Below are 25,944 nucleotides of genomic sequence, written 5' to 3' on the forward strand. Positions count from 1 at the left end.
GTCAGTTTCACCATTGTACCCAACAAATGAACGGTTTAGATAATGCGATGAAGTGGGCCCACTGTATTTTTTGAAAAATACAGTCTGCATGAGAGTTGCTAGCGTCCATCACAAAAGGGTTTTGGCGGCTGGCCTGTCGCACATCAGACCAGCCACCTCGTTAATGAATACAACAACAGCTTTTGTCTCCATTCACAAGGTGGCTGGACTGACATGCAACAGACTAGCAAAAGACATTAGCAAATCCCACTCTACATTAATCGAGTTTTCAGAGAAACGGAGCGGTTTCGGACAACCCCGCCACAAGGGTGTCCTGGTTCCTTTTTACTTTAATTTTAGGTAAATGATATCAGCACAAACATGTTTTAATAATTACACAAACTCTTCTTGTCTTTTATTATTTACTTATTTTGTGAGAGGTTTTTGGGAGCTGTAATAATATTTGACAGCTATTTAAATGATAAAAGACAAGATGAGTTAGTGTAATTATAAAAACATGGTAAGCAAGCTCGCATTCAAGGTTGAATAGTAGAGAATAAAACCGAAAGTATTATCGAGAGAGGAAGGGAGAGACTTAGAGAGAGAGAGAGAGATGGAGGGACGAATAGGTGAGATTTCTTCTTCCCCTTACTCATTACCACCCTCTCGTTTCTACAACGAAGACATCCTCTTTTGCGTAGACGTGAGCCTCGAATCCCAAGTCGAGATGAAGGTTTCCGGACCCAAAGGTCGACCCATCACTCGTTTAGACTCCATAAAACAAGCAATCCTTCTCTTTATTCATGCCAAGCTCTCCATCAACCCAGAACACCGTTTTTCCTTCTCATTCCTCGCTCAATCCGCCTCTAGAGTATGCCTTTTTCCATGTTTTATGCCATTTCTCTGAATTTTTTTCTCATGGGTTTTGTCAGATTATGCCCAATTGTTTTGTTTAATGGGGTTTTGCTCTATTGCCCCGAATATGTCAATGGTTTTGCTCCAATTACCCAAAGATTGATGGGTTTTTTTCCCTAAAATTTTTCTAGTGGGTTTTGTCGGATTTCCCCTAATTTTTTTGTTTCATGGGTTTTTTCTCGATTATACTTGCATGTCGATGGATTTTGCTCCAATTACCCAAATATTTATGGGTTTTTTCCGTAAAAAAATTCTAGTGGGTTTTGTTGGATTATCCCTAATTGTTTTGTTTCATGGGTTTTTCTGGATTAGCCTTGTATGTCGATGGATTTTGTTCCAATTACCCAAATTTGATGGGTTTTGTTCATTTTCCATTACTATATCAATGAACTCTGATGCAATGTTCATAAATTTTTATGGGTTTTTGTGATTTGCTAAAATAGTTGATGGGCTTTGACTTGGAGTTTATTTTATTTGTTAATTTGCCCTCGAAGTTTATTTACTTATTTATTTGTGCATTACTGGTTATCCTGAAAATTATGACATTGTATATTTTTCATTTTTTGAAAGCTACGGAAGGAGTTCAGTAGTGATGTTGATTCTGCAAATGCTTCATTGCGGTCTCTCTCCGCCGATTCGTCGTGTGGACATGCGGATCTCACGCAGCTCTTCCGAATAGCAGCCCATGAAGCAAAGAAATCCCGCGCACAATCTCGCACTTTCAGAGTGGTAGGTTTTGCTTCATTTCCTTGTTTATTATTTTTCTATATCTTCAATATTTGCTTACATGGAATTGGGTAGAAGAAACTGTCAAAATAGAGACATGTATGAAGTATGGATAGTTTTTTTATTTGTGATTTCTCTTTTTTTGAGAGGTTTGCTGGGATTGAATCTTTACATATTGTGATTTCTCTTTGATACTTTTTATTCCTTTTTTCTTATTGAAAATTTTAATATGCGAAGATTTCATTGCTGACGTGCATGTGAACTCTTTCTCCTCATTATTTAATTAGACTTTTGTTGGTTGGTGTGTGTGTCTATCTCTGCTGCAAGAAATTCAGACTTTAATAACTTATCTTGAGTGCCCTAAAGCATAGTTTTAAAACTCCCCCACGCCTGCGTCGACTCCCCCGCAGTAAAAACAAAGAAGAGAGCGGACCACTTGAGGGATCTTCATTTTGTCTTCGAGAAGCTAAGGAGAAAAACTTCTTTGGCTGCGTTTCGCGTTGCTCCGTATCCACATTCCCCATTTTCCCCTATAGAGTCAATAAAAAATCCTTTGGCTCTCCCGAATTATGACCACATCAACTGAGTACTCGACCCTGTCGTGCCGAGTCGACTAGGATTTTCTTCAGATGCGTTTTTAAACATTGAACCATACTAGGGGCTGGGGTGAGGGTGGGCTGCCAAATAACCCATGATTAGAACTTTAGCCATTGTCTTATACTCTCCCCTCTCTAATAGTTTAAAACTAGGGTAGATTGGAGGCTTTTTTGTTTTTTAGGAATACGAGTTAATCAATAAAGCATTGAATGCACTGATCATCTAGTGAATGAAATAGAATATTTGATCAACTAAATAAACTTGGCTGTCAGGTGGAGGGAAATAATCAGGGCTACAGTCCTTGTATGTTTATTGCTTGAACCTTAGGTGGAGGAAGCTTCTACCCCTAGGTTTCACTGTGGTCCCCCAGTTTCAAACCATCTTGCTCCAACTACCACTATCATGATTTTCATTGCATGTCTATCCTTTCGAATTTAGTGCATGTCTATTTGAATTTAGATATTTTAGGTTTGTATGTAGACCCTGAATTTCATTTATGTATTTTAGTAAAATATATGTTCGTATTCTAACTTCTTTTATATTATTATACACATAATTCTTAGAATGGTCCCACTTCCTGAATTTTTAAGAATCATCACTTCGTTGTTCTCTCAATCGAATCTGCTCACTTTTTTTTTATTTTCTATAGGAAAAGGAGACTCTGAACTTTTTGTCAACTTCTTTGTGAGGACAATGTCTCTAATATACAGGCAGTAGGCACATATGTTCAACCCTTTGGCTTTACAAAACCTTGTAGTAACCTCATAAGAATTGGGTTAAACTGTTACTTGCCTGATATTTCCTTACTGCCGACTGCAAAATTTTTGCATTAGCAATTTAGAAGTAAGAAACTTGTATATTGATCCTCTTTTGGTCAAGTGGTGCAATCTCTATCTAGAGAAATCCCTTCTGTCCTGAGTCGGACCTTATTAATTTTTTCCATTTAAGAGAAAAAAATTCTTTTGTTGGGAATTTGGATTAATAAGGCCATCTTGGATCATGGTAGGAACAGCCATTGGGTTGCCTTGAAAACTGCCTCAAGTCATCAGACATGTTTAGAGAACAGACCCTCTATTATACCCCTTGGATCGTTAGGTAAGTTTTGGATTAAAGATGGTTCAAACTGCTTAGGTTGCCAAAAAAAAAAAAAAATTGCTGCATTTTTAAAAAGTTCTATTTAATTTCCTTTATCTTACCAATAAAAATCCATTGCACTTTGGTATTTTAGAAGCGATTTGCGATTACCAAGGAAAGGGAATACGGATACAAGGAGGAAATATAATGATGGGGATCAACATTCAAAAGAGAGGTGGTATTGCAGTGGGATTGTTGATTCTTGTTAGAGGTAATGGCTTGGGTGAATGGTGCTCCAGTTTTAAAGTAGTTAACAAGTTCAAGAAGGCATATGGTTAGGGTGGGGGGATGGGTACTATGTTAAGTGAGGGGAGGATATTTGGTGGGGAGAGAAGGCTTTGTGTTAAGTGTACTTGAGTAATATAAGGTTGTTTAGTGAAGGTAGGTTGTTGTTCCATATGTTTTTCAGAGGTTAGATGGTGAGGCAATTTGCTCAATAGAATTTAGGAGGAACCTTATGGAGGAATAGGTTAATTTATTGTTAGAGTTGTTTCATTTGATAAATTCAAAACGCCAAAATTCCCTGGTTAGTGGCATTATTGTAAAGCCTTCGTGGTCAACTTGGACTCTACCTGGTCACTATTTGATGCAGGTCATGTAAACCCTGGCTTTGAACCCTGCTAGTTTTTTCTGTGTAAGTTGGGTTGACTCGGGGGAATCCCAAGTCAACTAGCCTCATTTTCAAGCTATGACAATGAAATTCATTTTTCAAATTTTGAAACTTATCTTAGTTCTTGACTATTAAGGATCATGTTGGAATTAGCAATTTATTGTAATATTTTTAAGCTTTTAGTTATTTGAACTATCTCTATAACAAAGAAAATTCCAAAAATCATGTATCTGATCCATTCAGTTGTCCTGTTGAGTCAGTGGGTCAACTGAACCCATTGACTGACTACGTCTTGGGCCGTGGCTTCTCAACCATGACCATTGGTAGATTGGTGGGTCTGACTGTGAGAACCATGGGTTTTTCTCAGTTAAGTCCCTTTTTCAGAACCCTAACATCTTTTGGTATCTTTGCATTGCTTGCATGCTTGTTTCATGCATATTTTAGTCATAAATAGGCCAAAGATGTTACCCAACACAATAAATAGTTAACATAGTAAAAGTTTTAGAAACAAGAACTAATAAAACGACCGGGTAACGGCTTGAGCAACTTAACCCTTGTTGATTGTTTTCTCAACCTACCAGATTCTAGAGTGTGGGTCCCTGAAACTAAAGGAATTTTCTATCTGTTCTTTTTTTTTCCCACAAGATGAGCTCGATGACCAGGAAAGTTTCTCTTGCTGCAAAGATTTGGAAATCTTCTGCCCCTACAAGGACTGCGGTAAGTAAGAAGATCAATGCCTGCGATCGATGGAAAGAGTAAAACTTTCAAATTAGGAAAATATTCCCACCCTCCATTTTCATTTAAGCTAATGATCATTGGAAACCTATGCTCATCTTTTTGAATGAGAGGAGACTGATGCTCATTGTGTCTGTTCTATTGGATACAGTAGAAGCTCCTTAGTTAGACATTTGGGAGTCCCTTCTTGAAGGGAGGGAAGATCAATTTCATTTGGTATGTTCTACATTGCCAATAAATCTTTTTCTTATTGGGGTGCCCCCAGCCCATTGCCAGTTGGTCCTTCCTATTGGTTCTATTGGATTTGATGGAGATATGGATGTGACTATGGCGGAAGCTGAAGCCTTTTGGAGTTGCTCCAATTTTGGACTAAATTAGGTCCTAGGCATTACGAAGCTTGCAGGGTGATTAATGTCAGTGGGCTAATTGGGGCTCAAATCCTTCGTGGGTCCTTAACCATATCGTTGAAAAGAATGGTTCCCCTCCTAACCTTAATGTTCTAAAAAACTTCCATTTTTGTTGTTGCAAGCTTGGAGCAGGACGAGTGGCAACCTTTGGTTTTGTAGGAATAGCTTGTATGGAGGAATGTAATGCTCTAGTGTTACAGTTCTCATTGTTTCTCTCTGTTCTAATTTTTCGTGCTTTTGTGATGGTTTTCCATTCCGTTGATTCGTTGCTGTGGAGCAAGAAACCTTCATATCACAATACATGTGTTAATTTATTTGGAGCTATTAGAGTGGAGCGATTATTTAAAACAGCTGAAACATGTATCATGTCCTTTAAGAGGTAGTTATTCATTTTTTTAAGCAGAAGAGGAGTTATTCATCTTAGTACATTGGCACTGAAATGTTTCTTTTGGGAGACGAGAATTGTTTTGTACTCAAAAAACGCTTAGGTGTTATGTTGTACTCCAATATTCAAAAAACGCTTAGGTGTTATGTTGTACTCCAATATTCAAGCCGAGCAAGAATTTGGAAATCCTCTGCACCCCAAGGGCTGTGGCTTTTGCATGGACTGTTGTTCATAGAAGCATAAACACATGTGATCACATCAAGAAAAGAAAATTCAGATTAGCAAGTTGGGTGTGTACTTTGTAGAAGGGAGGAGGAATCTTTGGATCACCTCTTATTGCATTGTCCCTTTTCCTATAGCCTTTAGATGGACACGATAAAACCTTTTGGTGTGGCATGTGTATTTCAAAAGTGCATCAAGGACTTTACTCCATTGGGTTGGTGGACCTTTTGGCGAAATGGGGCTATCTATGTACAGAGTAATTCCTTATGTTCTAATATGAAATATTTGGAACAAGCGAAATTACCAGATATTTGAAGAGAAGGAGAAGAGTTGGCATCACATTGCTCTTCCTGTCAAACTTACCCTTATTGCATGGAAGACAGAAAAGGTGGGACTCTAATATAGTGTTGGGGAAATTCTTAGGAACTGGCATGCGGTGTTATGGGAAAAGAAAAGTAAGGAGAAGATCTCTTCTAACTTTCTAAGTGGAAGGAGGCTCCACTGGTAGGATGGGTTAAACTGGATTTTGATGGTAGCTCTATTGGTAGCCCGGGTCGTGCGGGCATTGGAGGCTTGATTCGTGATGTTAATGTTGTAGCATTGATGTCGTTTCGGGTCCGTTTGGTTTTTGTGATGCTAATAAAGCCGAAGTTAAAGCCTTGCTCTTTGGTCTTAAATGGTTCGCGAAGCACAATTTGGGCCCGCTCATTATTGAAGGTGATTCATCGAATGTGTTAGCTTGGGCATCCAATAAGAGTAGGGGACCATGAAAGCTTGAAAATGCAATTTCTGAGATCCGGGACTTGGTGCGTTTATTGGACCCTCACATTCAACATATGAGAAGATCAGCCAATAAGATGGCGGATTGATTGGCAAAGGACGGTGTAGGATTGGAAATGGTTGAAGTGGTCCAAAACATCTCCCAAGATGGAGTCGGATAATTCGTTTGTTTGTGTATCCGAACCTGTTTTTTACTTCTTTTTTTTCTTCTTTCTGTTGGGTTTTGTAGGGTTTATTGCCTTTTGTGAGGGTTGTTTTAAGCCTCTGTTGGGTTTGCTTTGTAGTCTCTTGGGGACAGCTTGTCCCCCTTGGATGTATCTTTTTTCACCAGGAATGAAACCTGTTGCCTTTTAAAAAAAAAAAAACAACAACAACAAAAGGTATAGGGCCTCTTTGGATGCCACAAAAATTGGTCCTGATTTGCGTATATTATCATTCAAATTTAATCATATTTGCAACTGGAACATTAAGGCATCTTTGGAAGCCATTAATTGTTTCATTTCTGAAACTATCACAACCATAATTTGAATATAATCACACTTAACTTCAAAACCATTTGCATATAAAATTATATGCAAATAACTTTTAGAAGTATCTGAAGAGGCCATAGACTAGAGCCATAAGTATAACCAGTGTGGCACAGTAAGAGACTAAGAGGAGCAGAAGGGTATGAGCTGAATACTGACAGTGGGGAAGTCAAAGCACACCAACAAAAAAAGAATCAGCAGCAGAAAACATCCAATCTTCTTTTAAGATCATCAAGTAGGAATGGAATTCAATGGGGAATATATTACGGATTGGACCACGATTATTCTGGAGAAGAAAGCCAAGGTAAAAGTTTCCCCGAGATGGACCCCACCTCCAGACGGTCATTTCAAACTTAATTTTGATCGTAGTTCTCTTGGCAACCCGGGGAGGGCGGGAATTGGAGGAATCATCAGGGATGCTGATGGAAGGACTATTATGACTTACTCAGGATCGGCGGGAGTTTGCGATGCAAACGAAGCTGAGGCGAAAGCATTATTATTTGGACTCAAATGGTTTGCCAAAAACAATCTGTGCCCATTGATGGTTGAAGGGGACTCTTCAAACACTATCGCATGGGCAGCAGGTAGCGCTGCAAACGAGCCGAGCCGAGCCTAATCAAACATTGGGTTGTTTGTGCTCGGCTCGTGTTCGGCTCGGCTCGTGATGAGCTTTTCTTTTTTGGGCTCGTGTTTGGGTCGCCAAAATTTCACAAAGCTCGAGCTCGGCTCGGCACGTTTAGTAAACGAACGAGCCCGGGCCGAGCTTTTAATGAGCCGAGCCTAAAAAATCAAATAAATACCATTAAGTAACATTGGGTTTTTCTTACCTGAGACAGCTCCCTCTAGTGTAGTTATGGCTGCTCTTTTACACTTGAAGAGGCTGTTCCAAGTAAGAAAAAGAGGTGAATATACATTTCCCTAAATGAAGATGGGAAACTTACCTTAAATGTCTTGTTATACTGGAAGAGAAATCCCACGCCCAAACCTATGCCCGCGCTTAAATGTACACCTGCCGCCGATAGAGAGGGAAAAAAATCATTTCCGGCTGAAAGAGAGGGCAGAGGAAGAAGAAGTGTTGCAGGGAGCTTTTGTGTAGAAATGAGAGAGGGAGGAGGGAGAAACTCATTCAGCTTTTTTTTTTTTTTTTGGAAATGACAACCCCCTGACTTGTAGAAGAAGTACTGACTTTTGCTACTTTCCCTCTGACATTTTGGAATTTGGTCTTTATCTTTGACTTTTTAAGATAACATTTCCTATACACCATTGGATGGAAATCCAACAGTGATACCCCTTCCGCACAAACCTCACCTGTTCTCATGGTCAACCATCATATAAAATCTCTCTCTCTCTCTCTCTCTCTCTCTCTATATATATATATATATATATATATATATATATAGAGAGAGAGAGAGAGAGAGAAAAGGGTTCCTAAGGGTGCCCTCATATAGCTTATATGAGGTGGCTCTTTAAAAACATAGGGGCCCCACATTGTTAGGATGATCCGAAGCATTCATTTGAAAGGCCACATCATAGATATGGTGTGTACAAAAAATCAGCTCCATTGGATCATCCTAACCCCTCCAAAAGTGGGGGCAAAAATGGATAGACACATTTTGTCCACAAATCTGCCCATTTTTGCCCCCACTTTTGGAGGGGTTAGGATGATCCAATGGAGCTGATTTTTTGTACACACCCTATCTATGATGTGGCCTTTCAAATGAATGCTTCAGATCATCCTAACAATGTAGGGCCCCTATGTTTTTAAAGAGCCACCGCAGCTAAGCTTAGCTGAGGGCACCCGCAGGAACTGCAAGCTCATATATATATATATATATATATATAACGAACATAATCCGAGCTTTAAAGCTCGACTCGGCTTTATGAACCGAGCCTAAAAAGTTTACGAGCTTGTCCGAGCCGAACTATACAAAGCTCAAGTCCGGCTTGTTTATTTGACGAGCCTAATTTTTGGGCCTCGGGTTCAGCTCATTTGGTAAACGAACGAGCCCGAGCCGAGCTTTTAATGAGCCGAACCCAAACATGTTCGTGATCCGGCTCGGTTCATTTGCAGCCCTAGCAGCAGGTCGATGTTGCGGACCATGGAAAATGCATAGTATCTTGGATGAGATTCGCGATCTAATCAAAGTAATCCATCCCCAGTTATGTCATAGACATAGAGCTGCCAACTCGAGGGCCGACGAACTTGCGAAAGCTGGAGTTGATATCATGGAAACCTGTATTACTGTGTATGATACGGGTTGATATAATCTGCTAGTTGGGTATCTAATGTAACATGATGTATCTGGGGGACCTCTTGTCCCCCCAAATGTAGTTTGCTCATCTGCTTTGGGAATAAAATTTTGTTACTTTAAAAAAAAAAAAGTAGGAATGGAAACAACCTCTCTTGCTACAGCATGGGCGACATTCCGGGGAGTGGATGTGCTCTACTCTCTTATTCCGGACGTCCTTTGGGGTTTGAGGCTGTGTGTTAATAAAAGGGCTGAGCCTTTAATTATTGAAGGAGACTCTTTGAATACATTGGATTGGGCAAGGGATAGCATTCCCGTTTCCTTGGCCATGGAAGCTTGCAGATGTTATATTGGAGATTAGGGACCTTTTTTTGGATTAAGCTGATTACGCCAGATTTTAATCATATGAAAAGGTCGGCTAGTGAACAAGCAGATAAATTGGCAAGGAGGGAGTGGAGAGGGAAGAGGTGGTAGTGATTGGCTCATGGCAAGAGGTGATCAGTCCGGAATAGTTGAGAGGTTTGACGGTTTCTCTTTGTTTTTATAGTTGTATACACTATACACCTCGTGGTACACCTTCTCCCTTTCATGTAGATATGGTGTTTGGTTTTAATAAAATTTCGTTATTCTATGTTTGGTTGCTAAAATGCTCGGCATTAATTGGAATTTCAAATGCTAATGAATGCCGATTCCTTGTTTGGTTGCCGATATTGCATTCAAGTTCCATTTGACTCCCCAACATGTTCTAGACATCATTACTGCTTTTTTGCACATGTGATGCCCATGTGGCACTAATGTCCCCTTTTTTTTTCTTGAATGGTAACAGGATTCATTAAAAGAAGACTGAGAAGGTCCCCCTTCGAGTACTAATGTCCCCTCTACTCATCTTCCATCCAAATTCTACTAAAATGTTAAATTTTTGATAGAAGAATGGTGATAAGGTCTTGCCTTTTATATCTTTATCTCTTTCTCTCTCTTCCCTATCTATTCACTCTTTTTTGGTAATGACACCTCTACTTTTTCCGCTACTCCCCCAGAGAACAGCCGCGCAACCAAACACTACTTACCACTATTCCATTGTTCTTGTAGATAAATCAAATGCTTGTCTCCTCCCTTTTGACTTCTTATTCTACTACTTTCCGAGCCTAGCGTTAAAAAGAAGAGAAGAATACTACTAGTCTACTACAACATTATTAACTTATGGTATAGAAAATACTTTGTGCTCTGTATGTTGGTTTGAGATAAGAGTAGAACTAATTTGTTTGTGTGATTATATGTCTGCGTGGTTATATGACTACGATGATTGTGGAACACACGTGGTTGTTGTAAATGGTTAGTATGCTGCAACATATGTTGCATGTTATTAACTGATTAACAAAGGATTTCAGCAATTAGTATGCTGCCAATTGCACTGCATGTTATTAACTGCTTCAATATAAAGAAATTCAAGTACATGGATTGTGATTAATCCTGGTAACATGGAAGTTCATCACATTGATTTGGTTTGAAAAGTTTTCTATTACTGTAATTACACTACTATTCTTCAACCACAAAACAATCTAACATGTTAGGGGTTCTTCCTTTCAGATTCTCATATACTGTAGATCATCTATTCCACCAGTATATCAATGGACTGGAACCCAGAAGCTCTTCACCTTTGATGTCCTCTATCTCCATGACAAGCCTGGCCCTGAAAACTGCCCACAAAAGGTGTATGATTCATTGGTGGACGCCCTCGAGCATGTGAGTGAGCATGAGGGATACATTTTTGAGAGTGGGCAGGGGCTCGCCCGTGTGCTCTTCCGTCACATGTGTGTGCTCCTCTCACACCCACAGCAGCGGTGCGTGCAGGACGACATTGATATCCCCAAGTCCCTGACAAAGAAATCGCCCGCAACTGACGCCGCTCCCGGTGAAGAGAGCGTTTCAGTATCCAGCCAGTGAGACCATTGGGTACTTTGGCAAGCTTATTACAAAAGCTTGGGATTCTGCGAACAAAAATATGTAATTGTGGGTTCTATCTTGATGGTTTCTTACATGTAATTGTCTCAATACTTTGATTTACAGAACATTTTGTAATACTCAGTTTCAGTATAGTTTTAATGTTACTTTGGGACTGAAATTTCGGTCCGAAATTTGGTATTAAGCTTTGAAATTTGGGACTGAAATTTCGAAATTTTGGCCGAAATTTGGTATTTTGCGAAATATCAAATTTCGGGAAATTTCGGTTTCGGTCCCCACCGAAATTTTGGTCCGAAATTTCTTTCGGATTTCGGTCAAAATTTAAAACCATGGCACATGGTTTGAAATTTCGATTTCGGCATAAATTTCGGACCTAGCCAAAACCGAAATTTCAACCGAAATTCGGTAAAGACACTCGAAATGTCTATTTTTCGGGCCGAACGGCTGAAATTTGGGAAAGGAATAAAAAATTAATTTTTTTTTCCAAATTTCTGAAATTTCTATCGAAATTTGGTACGTTTTGCCAATTTCGGTTTCGGTCTTGACTGACGAAATTTAAAACCATGGATATGCATGGCTTCTTCTTCATCTGCTTTCGATGGGACTTGAGAAGAAAAATGCGTAAGAACCAAGATAAAAAAAAATGCCATCTTTTTGCGCTGCTGATATTATTTTCCCATAGCTCCTTACTTTGCAAAAGCAATAAACTGGTGGGCCTCACATATTTTTGTGGATTTTGGCTTGAATTTCCTATTGAGGGGATAAGGGTGACATGTTAGTAGACATGCAATGATTAACTAGGAGACATCCATCGGAGTCTCTAGGGATTTCGATGCCATATTAACAACAAAACAAGGAATTTGCTAGGGTCCATCGCAGGAGACATTCCGCAGATGGGCTGTTGCATGTGAGAGCAGCCACCTCATAAATGAAGCCAAAATCTGCTGAAAAGTGAGCTTATGTTGCTGCTCTCACATGCAACAGCCCCATCTGCGAAATGCCTTGTGCGACTGACGGTAGGATCTCCCAATAAATAAATAACTAAATAAATAAATAAAAGAAGGTAGAGTTGGTGTTTTTTAACGGGAGATGATAAATTTAAATCGGGTTGGTTTTTCCCACCCGCGAAATGCCGGCCGGCCCCTTTTGTTTATCCTTTTACATGGGAAAATATCATGTCGGAAAGGAAGATGATAAATTCGCACCCCTTGCATGTGAATCGACGTCAAAAAGCGTATCATCCTACAGTCGTGTGCGAATTTATCATCAACCGTCAGAAATACTCTCATTCCGTGGACTTTCCTCTCCAATTGGGAGCTCAACGTAAGTTGAAGAACCCACTTTTTCACTTTACAAACAACATTCAAAAGGGTAGATAGATCCTGCCCATCTACTGTTCGACGAAATGCCCCACAGAAATATGAACGCGAATGGCAATCTTTGAGTCGTTTTTCAACTAGCCCAGGTCAACTTCTTGGGCGTAACACGTCACTCGGTTCTGTATGGTGGGCCCGGCGGCTGGAAATAGCTGTACTCTTTTCTTACTGTTGACTCCCTCTCTCTCAGATTTAAGTCTTTCTGTTGCCACTGTTAGCTTTTTTGTAGATAGACTTTAATCACATCTCAATCGCTTCTATTCTCAGGATCAAGTTCATGCTCTTTATTTATCTTCACGAACCCAATTCCTTCAACCCCAATCAGATTTTGAGGTATATCTCTCAACTACATAGTTCAAAGAGGATGCTTTTACTTTGAATATTATCTATTGCATAACAATTTTAACATCTTCCTTATCAGTTTTATCAAATTATTCTACAGAATGGTAGGACAACATGAGATGATGCACCTTCTATATTTATGTATTAATGACTGGCTTAAGTCCTTTTTCTTTTTCTTCCTTAAGTCACTTTTTAAGAGGGGATTTTTCAAGGCCATGAAATTCCTTCTAGTTGGAAGAAGATAAATAAGAAAATAAATGAGGTAAGAAAAACAAGAATTCTTCATCCATGTGTACTTAAGTTCAACAATTCTCATCAATTGTAACAATATGGGTAAATGACTTCAATTCCACATGTTCCTCGTAGATTCTGTGGTGCAAAACATAACCAATCCCTACGTTAGGATACAAATGACAGAAAGGTAGATTTCGTCTTGAGACTGTTATCTCAGCTGATCCCACAAAGGCAAGACCACTAATTTGTGATTATATCTTGATTAAACATCTTCTTATTAATGATGTTTTTGAAACTGTTAGTGAAATATTTGTAACAAGCAGGAAAGCAGAATTTACATGGAGGGCAGAGATTGCCCCCACTTAAAAAAAAATCTATTGAAACCACCACATATCATCATCTTGTTGGCACTTCAGGGGGTGCGGAAAAAAACCAAACACTGAAAATTACAAAATATGATATCTCTAATCTCATTGATGATGCTGGTGAAATGCCACTGCGTTGATCCACGACAAGGCATTGGACTAATTGACCTCCACCAACAATGAACTCCTACCATGATGAGTCATATACAGCCTTAGGCCCATAAGGATGGGACAAAGCTCCGTGTCATTTGAATCTCTCCTCCTGATTGGCCCACAAATGTGATTCCCTAAAGACTCCCTTGATTCTGGTTGGGCCATGGTCATCCAATGACGCGTTGTCAAAGTTGAGCTTGATTGTATTAAAAGGCGGGGGAGTCCACTTTGGACACCATTTTTCCTTGTGTACTCTATCATTGATGATGGTTTACCAATTATGAACCAAATCAAGGATGGATGGAGTACCTAAACTCCTTTCTACGTCTAGCCAACAAAAAAAAAGTCATCCACTTGATTTCTTGAACAATCCCAATGATAGTCTTTTCTTTATCGTCGAAAGTTCTATAATTTCTTTCCATCCACCGACTCCGAATAATGCAAAAGGGGCCATGCTCCAAAGTAGCCTTTCTTCTCTCTGATGTGCCTATAGCTCCAACCACCTAAGAATGCAGCTCTAAATAGCTCTCGCAACCTTACAATGGATGAATACATGGTTTCAACTCTTCTCTGAATTTAAAACTGAGTTGTAAAAACTGTTTCGAAAAATTTCGTTCCGGACCGAAATCCAGAACAAAATGGCCGTATTTTCCATTTCGTCCCGGATTTCGGTCAATTTCGTCCATTTCAGATGAAATTCGTCTGAAATTCATAATTTAGGACGAACTGGGCATTGCCAATTTATTTTCGCCTGAAATTCGTCCAAAAATTTATTTTCTTCTCTTCTTCTTTCCCCCTCTTAGTATTTATCATTTAAGTAAATGTAATGTCTATTTTCTTAAGATTACATGTAAACAAAGGATTACCTCCCTTTTGGATTTATTAAAAATAGTTGCAAGACCCAATTCTAAAAGGATAAAAAGTCAACTTTCTACTTCAAAATTCGAAAAAATCAGGTCGAGTCAAAATCTTAACTTCCAAACGATGGGGTGTTTTTCCGATCTTAAAAATTCATAAATTCTACCATGTCCAAACATTTTTAAATCCCAAAAGGCCGATAAAAAAAAATCTCATAATTTGGTCTCTAAAATTTTTTCATCTCGTCAGGCACTAGTAACATACTAGTCAACAGACTCAAAACATGCAATTCAGCTGATAGTGATTTTCCTTTAAGTAAATGTTGGATCTTTTACATGTTTGGTTCATTTAATTATTTCTTATATTTTTTAACAATTTTTTATTTTGTTTTTGGATTTTTTCAGATTTTTTACTACAAAAAGAACTTCGGCCGTCGTAGTGGAACGAAACGTTTCGAATGAAACAAGTGAAACACTGAAACGTTCTGTTCTGATTGCCAAAACGAAATGACGAATGAAACAGAATTCATAACTTAGGTGGGGGTTGATTTTAGGGTTTATATCTTCTTCAACTTCTCTTGTATAGATCTACACAAGTTTTGCACTTGAAATCTGATGCATCGCTTGATTATGTAGGATTTGAGTAAGAGCAACATTAAATTGAGCGTATTATACCCTTATCTCCTTTATCTCTTGATCATGCTTTTCCTCTTGTTGTCGAATAATCTTTACGACATCATCAAGATTTTTTTTTTTTTTTTTTTGAATCTTTTCACTAGAATCAGGACTAGAGAGCTTTCTAGGAGCCATCTTAGCTCTGACACCAAATAATATTGGACTGATTGGTAAGAAAATCTAGCTATGATACCAAACAATACAATGTAGAGCAAACCTATAATTGATGCTCTGATACCAAATAATATAGAACAACTCTAGGATTGACCCTCTGATACCAAACATGATGGATTTATTACAAAAATAAAGACTAGAGATGGTAGCTCTAGCTTATACATATCAATTAGATAACTCAAATCTAGAACTGATTTAAAATAAATTTTTACAAACAAAATCACATCAACTCACCTTTTTCTTCGTTCATAAGTCAGAAACACAAAGAACTGCAGTCAAACGATTTCAGATCTAGGTTGAACGGTAAATGGACCCCACAATAGCAACTTACAAACTTAAAGTTCCTGTGAACTAAAATATAACTTAAACTCTAACGGGAACAATAATTGATGGAGCCCACCAAAAATACAAAACTTAATAACTTAAAGTCCCTATGAACTAAAATATTACTTAAACTATAACGTGAACAATAATTGATGGACCCCACAAAAAATACACAACTTAATAACTCAAAGTTCCCATGAAATAAAACATAAACTATGATGGTTACCACAACATAAAACATAAACACTGATGGTCCCCACAGCATAAATAGAAGACAACTAGACCTAAATAAGTCATTGTAGCCCTTGGAAGTGGGTCTCAATTGCGTCAGCTATGATTGTGAACCCCATCAAGAAGATCCTCTCTCTCACATACAACAACTTCTCCCCTCTTTTTTGGCTCATGTGTGGGCCCCAATTCATTATCATGAACAATCCCTTTACTTCTTTTGGTGTATGTTTTGAAACCACTCGGAATTTCTAACTGATGCACATGCTATTTCACTTCCTCCTCAACCTCAACGTGAGCTTGTGCTTCATCACATGCACAGTCTGTGTGTTCCTCGGATAGTTGTTCAAATGTCCCTTGATCAATGAACATGCTCTTTGTGATCAACCAGGAGAAATAGTTGTCTCAGGTTCGGACACAAATCCTCACTTTGAATCTACCACGGTTTTTACCATCGTTTTCACAAATCCTTACTTTGGTTCCCACTGCCTGTGTCAACCACTGATAGTAGTTGCTCTCTTTCCCCTCAAGTGAATGCCACTAGCATCTTTCATCCTTGGTTGCTTTTTAATTTTTATATGCATCTTGTTTAAGGTGTCTTTGATACGAAGATTCCATGTTATTAATAAGGTGCATTTGTAAGAGCGCAAACACTAAAATTAGTTTTTGGATGAAATTTGGAAAGGATTTATTTGTGTTAATTAAGGCAGATGTTTCTGTTTCAGTAAGAGCAACATCGTTGTCTAAGCCCAGCTTTCTAGATTGCAGTTTACACCCAAAATGCAAGTGAGTACAAGCTAATTTCAGTTTTAGCGATCCTTGGCACGCACGTTTGATTTAGGTTGGGAGCTGATTCTTAGCCATCAAAATCTTCAATAGTTGTTAAATCGAAAGATGGTGAGATTTTCATCTGTATCTACTTTCCTGTCGTATTTGAATTGGTTCTCCACACAAACTTACTCTTTTATTGTTTCATCTCAGCTGTACAAGTGTTTGTAACTTTTTTGTGCTGTGCAGTGGCTAATGAATAATTTGGGGGCATTCACTGGACTCTTCAACTGTTTGTTGGAACCTCTTGGCAGACAATTTAATTATCTGAGAAGCCTCAAGAAAAATGTAAACAATTTAAAAGCCCAAATGGAAGAGCTGTGTGGTCGAGAAAATGATGTGAAGACAGAACTGAATAGAGCTGTGGTTGAGTTGAGAATAAAGCCTAAGAGTGAGGTACATGTATGGCTTAAAAATGTGGAAAAGATCATCAATGAAATGGAGGGTATAGAGAAGGATCTGGAACTTAAAAGACGATGCATAAAAGGGTGTTTTCCTAACTTCTACCAGCGTTTAAAACTGAGCAAGACTATTGAACAGAAGATCAAAAGGGCAGTTGAGCTTCAAGAGAAGGGCAGATTTTCTGATGGTTTATTTGTTGATCTCTTCCTAAGTAGTGGAAGGTACTTACCCAAAACGACATTGGTGGGTAAAACAACGGCCGGAAAAGTCTTGGAAATGATTTGGAACTGTTTGATGGATGCTGAGATCGGAAGGATTGGTGTTTATGGCATGGGAGGAGTTGGAAAGACAACCATCATGATGCATATCAACAATCTACTAAAGGAAACACAAATTTTTGATGATATTATATGGGTAACTGTTTCTAAAGCTTTGGACTTGAAGAAATTACAGAATGATATTGCAAACGCAATCGATTTGGACCTCTCAAATGCTGATGATGAAATGGCTAGATCAGCCGAAATGTTCGAGTATCTGTTACTAAAACAGAAGTTTGTGCTCATCTTAGGTGACATGTGGTGTAAATTTCCTTTAGATAAGATTGGAATTCCTGACCCAAGTCGTGATAATGGCTGTAAATTAGTACTAACTACCCGTTTGGTGGAAGTTTGTAGAGGAATGGAGACACAAAGAAAAATTAAAGTGGACGTTCTTTCTGAGGAAGAAGCATGGGACCTGTTCAATGATAAAGTTGGTGGTGATATAGTGTGTTCTCCAGAAATAAAAGTAATTGCAAAGCTTGTTGCTAAAGAATGTGGTTGTTTACCGCTTGCAATCATCACAGTAGGAAAAGCTATGAGGGATATGGATGACATCAGAGTGTGGAGGAATGCATTAGAGGAATTAAAAGGCTCCAGAACAGAAATTGAAGGCATGGAAGATGATGTTTTTGCACGGTTGCGGTTTAGTTATAATCACTTAAAAAATGATAGGATCAAAGTTTGCTTACTGTACTGTGCCTTGTATCCAAAAGATGAAGAGATTGATACGGAGGAATTGATAGAATACTGGATGGCAGAAGGATTGATAGATGAGGTAGGAGATAGAGAGAAGGAGATTGACAAGGGCCATGCAATACTGAATGAACTCAAAGATGCCTGGATGTTAGAGAGTTCTGAAATAAGACCAACGCGGGTAAAGATGCATGATTTAATTAGGGATCTGGCTACCAGCATCACGAGAGAGAGCCCTCGATTCCTTATCAGAGCTGGTCTCGGATTGATGAAATCACCCAACGAGGAGGAATGGATTAGAGATGTTGAGAAGATCTCTTTAATGGATAATAACTTACAAGTTCTTTTGGACAGACCTGATACTCCTAAATTGTCCACCTTGCTCCTGCAACGAAACCCTCTCTTGCAGAACATTCCTTACTCATTCTTTGAGCACATGCACAGCCTTAGAGTTCTGGACCTATCTGATACTATGATAAAGTCACTACCCAAATCACTTTCTGACATGGGGAACCTCCGAGCATTATTATTGCACTCTTGTGACTACTTAGAAGAGTTGCCTTCATTAGCAAAGCTCAAGTCACTAAGGGTTTTGGACCTTTCTTCTACGCTTATCAAAGAATTGCTACAGGGGATTGAAGGCTTGGTAAACCTCAGACGCCTTGATCTCTCCAATACACGAAACCTAAAGTTGTTTTCAAGTAGGGTGCTTCCCAACCTCTCCCTTCTCGAAGACCTATCAATGTATAGAAGTAGTTGGAGATGGTCACAGAATATGGTAGAGATGAAGGAAATCATGAGCTCTACAAAATTGGCGAATCTTGGTCTTTCCTTCATGGACGTGCCTAGCTTCATTAAATACGTGAGATCAGGGTACTGGCGAGAGTTGAGAAGCTTCCATCTTGGTATAGGGTTGTTGTCAAGTTTCCTGTCAACTTCTAAGAGGAGCTATAGTGTAGAAATCCAAGGATGCGATCTCGTTAGCCATCAAAACTCTTTAGTGCTCCCAGATAATACTCTCCAATTTGCCATCAATGGCTGCAATGATATTGTTCAGCTATCACAATTGTCGTGCTTATCGAATTTGGTTGGATTAAAAGAATGCTACGTCTCTAGATGCACTGGGTTGGAATGCATCATGATGGTCGAAGAGAATACCTTACCTAGCTTAGAGAAGTTAACTCTTCGAAAGCTGCCTAATTTAAATGCCATCTTCAAGGGAGTCGTGCCTCGAGGCACCCATTCAAGTTTGAAGATCCTACATGTCCATGGTTGTGATAATCTGAACAATTTATTCTCCCTTGAGATGTTGCATCACCTCCAAAACGTTGAAGAGATTGAGGTCTGGAACTGTAGCTTAATAGAAGAGATAGTAGTATGGGAAGAGGGAGAAGCCAATAATAGCATCACCTCAGCCATCACACTTCCGAGGTTACAACGTTTGTACTTATCTAGCCTAATTGAATTGAGAAGTGTTTGTTGGAAGGTTTTCATTTGTAATTCGTTACATTCTATTGACGTGTGGGGCTGTCCAAAGCTTAGGAGGCTCCCTCTCTCAGTTGACAACTTACCACCCACTCTCAAAAATATCAGAGGAAGTAGAAAGTGGTGGGATTCATTGGAATGGAGTGATCCCAACACCAAGAATCTTCTCCTTCCCCTTCTCAAGGTAGGTGAAGAAGGTGACGAAGAACTAGAACGAGAAGAGAAAAATGAATGGAAAGAAGAAGAAGAGGACAACAATGAAGAAGAAGAAGAAGAAGAAGAAGAAGAAGAAGAAGAAGAAGAAGAAGAAGAAGCGGACATTCATTTCCATGGGTGGCAACCAGGGTGTTCTTAGTGAACTAAATTTTGAAGCATTAATTTTAAGGAGCAGATTTAGACAGTTTAAAATTAGGAATGACACCCATGTCAGTTTCTACTATGTGTAAAAGATCAAAGGAAATTTCATGTTGTTTCTGAAAACTGGAAACTATTCTTTTTCTTTTCTTCCCATCTTTTTCTATAATTTCCCCCAATATATTTGAATCTCTCCTCAGCCTTGTGCCCTTGTTCTAGTTTAGCTAATATTGGAGATTACCTGTTTGGTGTAATGGGTAAGTCTAAGATCATAAAACATTGTGATTTTGAAGATTTTTTGTTAGTGATTAGAGAATCGACCTTTTCTAATATTTTCCTTTGAAATTAGGAAAAAGCCTTGCATTTAGTATTGCATGTACTGGTTTTGAAACATGACAAGGATGATTCTAGATTGGTAAGATCTTCAAAACTTATGATTTTGAAGATTTTTTCCTGGTGGGTATTGATCCGCCTACTTGCAGACTACTCACAGATCTCTATGCTAATGACTGAACTCTTTGGGCCGCTAAACTAAGGTCTCGCACCCCTATTTCAATCTACAGGACTATCCAAACTGCTTAACTGTTTGAATTCAATAATAATTTAGAATAATTTGTAATTATAGACTGATCTGATAGAATGATTTTCAGTGTAAAGTTCACTTCCATAGATTGCCTTAGAGCAATTACAAAAGGATGTTTATTGACCATGATCAGTTCCATAATCAAATGATCTCGAGGCTTAGGGTTTTGTCTTCTTTTATTCTATCCATTTTCTTGGGACAATTTTGCTCGACATTGGGGATAGTGGTCGTAACTGAACAGAAGATAGAATATTTACATTGAAGATCTGAAGGGCATCTTTGGATGGCATCAATATTGGTTCTTTTTTTTTCTTTTTCTTTTTTCTTTATAAATAAGAATATTTTGATTTAAACTTATTTGTAAATGGGTAGAGGGGGATCTTCTACGTTTTGTGAGGCGAGGAGAAAAAAGAGGCAATTTCATCTCCCCCCCTCCCTAGGTCGATGGAAACCTAGGGAGGGAGCCTCTCTCTCTCTCTCTCTCTAGCTTTTTTTTCTCCCCCCTCTCTTGCTGGTCTCTCTCTCCGATTGATCTCTCCCTCCCTCTCTCATTTCCTGATCCCTCTCTTTCTCCCCCTATCTCATTTTCTTTCATTTTTCAGATCTCTCCTTGATCTCTCCCTTTCTGTTTTTCTGATTCCCTCTTTCTATCTCTTTGGTCTCTCTTTCTCTTAGATCTATCTCTCATACTTTCTGATCTCTCCCTTGATGGGCAAGGGAGTGTTGGTGGCCGGATGATGCCCGGAGTTGGGCAGATCTCGCATGGGATGCAGCAATGGTGGCTAGAGGTGCGGAATGGCCGGATCTGGGTCCGAGTGGGCCGGATTTAATGGGGAAATGATCGGAACTTGGTAGGGTAGATGGAGAAAGTGGGCTGGTGAGTAGTTGAAAGTGGTGGACGTGGCAATGAAAAATGGTGGCCGGATTCGGAGAAAAAAAGGAGGTTGGATGTGGAGGTGATGGTGATGGTGATGGTGCTGGTGCTGGAGAAAAAGTACGGTGAAGGATGCAGACGGCGGTTTTGCGACGGCCAGTTATTCCAAATCCTCCTCTCCCTCGTGAAACGAGGAAGGCTTGTGGAATGTCAGAAATGGTGCGACGGATGACCGGCAAAGGGCTTTGGGAAGCTGTGAGTTGCCGGATCTGGGGTCTGTGATGAGTGGCGGAGGCGATGGGTAGCCGGAGATAGCGTTGGGGTTGTCGTCTGGAGATTGGGCTTAAAATATGGGTTTAATCAAGGTGCAGGGTTGGGGCTAAAAGGGCCGGGGTGTTAGGTTAGGATAGGTGTTTTGGGTTGCAGGTAGTTAGCTGGAATGATGGAAAGCGGTGGCTAGAGAGGTAGTGGATGAGGAATGAGGTAAGATTAGGGTTAGGTGAAAGGTAGGGTAGGGTTAGGGATTTAGGGTTTGGTGAAAATGAAGAGGAATCATGTTAGGGTGAACAATTGTGGTCTCAAGGGTTATGTGGAAGAAAGGGTAGGGTTAGTGATTTAAGTTCTGGTGAAGGTGAAGAGGAAGAAGTTAGGGTGATCAATGGTGGTCTCTAGGGTTAGACTAGGGTTTTTTTGATTGGTGGTTTAATGGGGATCCCTCGGGACAGGCGGTGGCTCAAGGTGGAGGCCGTTGAAAATCAGATTCAATGGGTCGGCTATCGTGCACGTTAGGGGCGCACAATAGCCTCAGGCCTTTGAGTGGAATTTTTGAAAATCGAACTCGTCGGCTAGAAAGTGATGGAGAAGTCTGTGTGATGTGGCAGGTCACACATATGACTTGATGGGGCCCATAAATATGGCACTGATGAAGAATTTAAAAGGGAAGCGAAATAGTTATTCGGCGTGGTGGCAGCGCATGGAAGTGTGGACCTTACTGTAGCGGTTGACTCAGAAGATCACTTCTTTTGATTTTTACTGGCATAGGAGTATGCTCGTGGTCACCCTTAATTGATTCTATGTAATGCAAGTAGGGACCCCTGGTCCCCAATGTGATCTTCATAGTATCAATGAAATTGTCAATTTTCAGAAAAAAAAAAAAAAAAAACTTATTTGTGAATGGGACTTTAGGGGCTCTTTCGAAGACGTTAGCTATATCATTTTTTTTTTTTTTTTTTAAAAGATGACATATTTTCATTGATACTAAGATTACATTGGGACCAAGAGTCCCATCCTGTATTACAATGTATCGGAGAGACTGGTTAGGGCATAGCCTGGACCAGGAAACTTTAAAGCAAAAACCCAAAAAATAACCAAGAAATGTCCATTTCCATTAGCTATATCATTTCTAAAACTGTAATACCCATTATTTTCACAAGTACCAAAAGTGGGCCGAATAATTCAGTATAACTTACAACTAATGATGAGGGACCTATTTTGTGGGATAGTCATGCACATCAATTGGGCAATATAGAGGGATTCTTCATCGAATTTCATGTAAGTGCAAATATTTTTTAAGAAATATAGTAGGGCCCACATGGGTTGATGATCAAACCATTCATTTGTTGATCATCCCCTTAGGATGATCCTAACCTTCTATAATAGACAACCTAAACAAACAAACTGAAAACCATTCACCAGCTACCAGGCATTACAGCTTGCAAAAAGAGACTAAATCAAGCTGTATGCCTCAACCACTGGAGCAACGGTCAAACGGCATGATTATTTTAACCATCCGATCAATTGATTTGTCTCTACAATCTGCAATTTTGGTATATATGGCTCATGGATGGGGGGGCCGCCAATAAGCAAGTAAACACATATGGCTTTGTTTGAGCTTTGAATTGCTTGAATCAGGAATTGGAATTGGCATCGGCTTCTTATTCCAATTTCCCTAGTTATGAAACCAAAAAAAAGCTTCCAATTGTGATGGCCCCATGACTGCTTTGGTCATGGTTGTCCTCTTATTAATAAAGGCAAAATCTACTCTTCCCTTTGGCAACTCAGGAAAGAAATGTATTGAAGGCATTTTAAGAACTATTCAGGCAAAAATCTACTCTTTTACTGCTTCAATTGATCACACTGATTCCACTGAAGCTAAAGTACAATAAGAGGGTTAGAATCACACTGATTCCATGTTCTTCAACGCTTCTGATTCTCCAAATTTCGGAGCAGGGACAATTCTAACCACTTGCAAATGAGCATTAAGAAAAAATTTAGGTCCTGTTTGTTAGAGATTGTGGCAACCGATTGTCACCCGTCAATCCAATTATTGGACTCAAAATTAATGTAATTTTGAGTCCAATAATCGGACTGAGGGTGGCAATCGGTTGTCATAATCCCAAACAAACAGGGCATAATGTAATTCTAAGTCCAATAATCACAATCGGCTGCCACAATCCCAAACGAACAGGGCCTTAGCATCAATCCACACGACCCATTTCAATCCTCTGAAGAATATAGATTTGGCAAATGCCATTCTCCATTTTTTTTTCATTTCTCCGTAACGTAGAGGGACACAGCCGCAAAAACAAGCAGTAGATGGCTTGTTGTAGAGATAGCAGCAGATGTCTCTCTCATAGAGGGTCAAAAGAGCAGCAGATGACTCTAGTGTACGTTCTCCAAAAAGGCAACAAGAGGCAACCAAAATATTATTCATAAAAGCTATCCAAGCGTTTACACAGAGTAGTCTATTTATGGACTTTGTAAATGCTTCATAACCCTACTCAAACTAGAAAACAAAAAAGGCAAGCAAATCTTACTTTTCCTAAAAATCGTCCAACTTCCCCATGTCTCTACGAGTTTGGGACGTTCAAATAAAAGAAAGCTCCTTAAATTTCTCTCTAATTCAATCTTTTAAAATCCTAAATAAACTCAAACTCCTAAAAATACTCTCTTCTACTCTATCTTGAATTCCTCCAAGGGTCGACAATCTCGACCGTTGAAAATTTTGATTCTAGATGCACCTGCATCAGACCCCCTTTCTTGAAAAGAACTCGACCACGAGTTCAGATCAAAGTTGATAGTGGCCCTAAGAGTAACATTTGGTACTTTGGATGTGGTTCTCGCTCCGATTTCAAACTGGAGGCCTTTCCAACGGACCAGATATTTCCATCGAGCAATTATTCTGGCATGCTTCGACAAACGGTGGAATTTGATTTTATCAGAAAGCTCACCCTCGATAAAATCCTTAAACTTTGGCGGCGAAGGCAAAAAGTAGCTTTCACTTCGATCGGCATCAATCACTTTGCGTTTATCAACGCGATGTGGATCTTCATCAATTTCGTCTTCTTCCTCGAGGGAATCCTCAAGTAGGGGTTCTTCTGGCATCTGCGGATCTTCAATGAAGGTTGAAGGTAATATCTCTTTCAAACCATGTTCTTCAACACATTGGTCTAATCTATCATTCATCGCCTTGACTAGCTCAGTAAGGGTGCTGATCTGAGTTTGAAACTCTTCATCACGAACTCGTTGTTCTTAATCTCGAACCCGCTTGTTCTTCATCTCGAGCCCGTTGTCGTTCTTGTATATGGCTTATAATTTTCAACATCTCGGCGATTAAATCTGCTCGTGATGGAGACATGGTGATGCTCATAATCTTATAACCCAAGATTACAAGAATACAGAGTTCTTGTTTTCCTAAGCTCTGATACCAAATAACGCAGAGGGACACAGCGGCAAAAACAAGCAGCAGATGGCTTGTTGTAGAGATAGCAGCAGATGGCTCTCTCATAGAGGGTCTCTAGTGTACGTTCTCCAAAACGGCAACAAGAGGCAACCAAAATATTATTCATAAAAGCTATCCAAGTGTTTACACAGAGTAGTTTATTTATAGACTTTGTAAAAGCTTCATAATCCTACTCAAACTAGAAAACAAAAAAGGCAAGCAAATCTTACTTTTCCTAAAAATCCTCCAACTTCCCCACGTCTCTACGAGTTGGGGACGTTCAAATAAAAGAAAGCTCCTTAAATTTCTCTACAAGTTGCTAAAATCTCTAATTCAATCTTTTAAAATCCTAAATAAACTCAAACTCCTAAAAATACTCTCTCCTACTCTATCTTGAATTCCTCCAAGGATCGACGATCTCGACCGTTGAAAATTTTGATTCTAGATGCACCTGCATCACTCCGCAATCAAAAAAGCGCGGAAGCACTGCTGCGGAGGTGCATGGATGGAGATCAGCTAATATATGACTTATGAGGCAAGATCCATTGAGCAAAAGATTTATAAAGAAGTTTAATTGTTAGGAATGCAAGTGCACAACCCATTTCCTACCACTTATGTGCAATAAAAAAATTAAATTTAGAAAATTGGGATTAATATGCTTCTATACTTGATAGAAAAATTAGAAAATCAAAGTACCCATTTTTCTCACATGGGTTAGAAGCAACTGA

General features: G+C 39.3%; 2 protein-coding genes across 5 annotated transcripts; both read left to right on the forward strand.

Moving 5' to 3' along the window:
- The first annotated feature begins 533 nt into the window (after positions 1 to 533).
- LOC143861250 (BRISC/BRCA1-A complex protein) lies at positions 534 to 11,408 on the forward strand. Its single transcript, XM_077372197.1, has 3 exons — positions 534 to 850; positions 1,465 to 1,623; positions 10,854 to 11,408. The coding sequence occupies exons 1-3, from the start codon at positions 593 to 595 to the stop codon at positions 11,208 to 11,210; spliced, it is 774 nt and encodes a 257-aa protein (XP_077228312.1). The 5' UTR covers positions 534 to 592; the 3' UTR covers positions 11,211 to 11,408.
- Positions 11,409 to 12,439: 1,031 nt separating this feature from the next.
- On the forward strand, positions 12,440 to 20,237 carry LOC143851089 (disease resistance protein At4g27190-like). Of its 4 annotated transcripts, none has more exons than XM_077360415.1 (4): positions 12,440 to 12,758; positions 12,872 to 12,937; positions 16,682 to 16,853; positions 16,974 to 20,237. In XM_077360415.1, exons 3-4 carry the CDS (start codon positions 16,851 to 16,853, stop codon positions 20,037 to 20,039), a joined length of 3,069 nt encoding a protein of 1,022 aa, XP_077216530.1. In that variant the 5' UTR covers positions 12,440 to 12,758; positions 12,872 to 12,937; positions 16,682 to 16,850; the 3' UTR covers positions 20,040 to 20,237. The 4 variants fall into 4 exon arrangements, with proteins under 4 accessions (XP_077216530.1, XP_077216545.1, XP_077216551.1 ...); XM_077360430.1 differs by having other exon boundaries at positions 16,718 to 16,853; XM_077360436.1 differs by having other exon boundaries at positions 16,725 to 16,853.
- The last annotated feature ends 5,707 nt before the right edge of the window (positions 20,238 to 25,944 follow it).

The sequence above is a fragment of the Tasmannia lanceolata genome, unplaced genomic scaffold, assembly GCF_043159265.1.
Source record: "Tasmannia lanceolata isolate RefF3 unplaced genomic scaffold, GAP_Taslan_0.1 ptg000003l, whole genome shotgun sequence".
NCBI classification, from domain to species: domain Eukaryota; kingdom Viridiplantae; phylum Streptophyta; class Magnoliopsida; order Canellales; family Winteraceae; genus Tasmannia; species Tasmannia lanceolata.

Coding starts and splice junctions, on each gene's coding strand:
- LOC143861250 (XM_077372197.1), top strand. CDS start 593: ATGGAGGGACGAATAGGTGAGATTTCTTCTTCCCCTTACTCATTACCA. Junction 851..1,464: donor TCGCTCAATCCGCCTCTAGA/GTATGCCTTTTT, acceptor ATTTTTTGAAAG/CTACGGAAGGAGTTCAGTAG. Junction 1,624..10,853: donor AATCTCGCACTTTCAGAGTG/GTAGGTTTTGCT, acceptor TCTTCCTTTCAG/ATTCTCATATACTGTAGATC.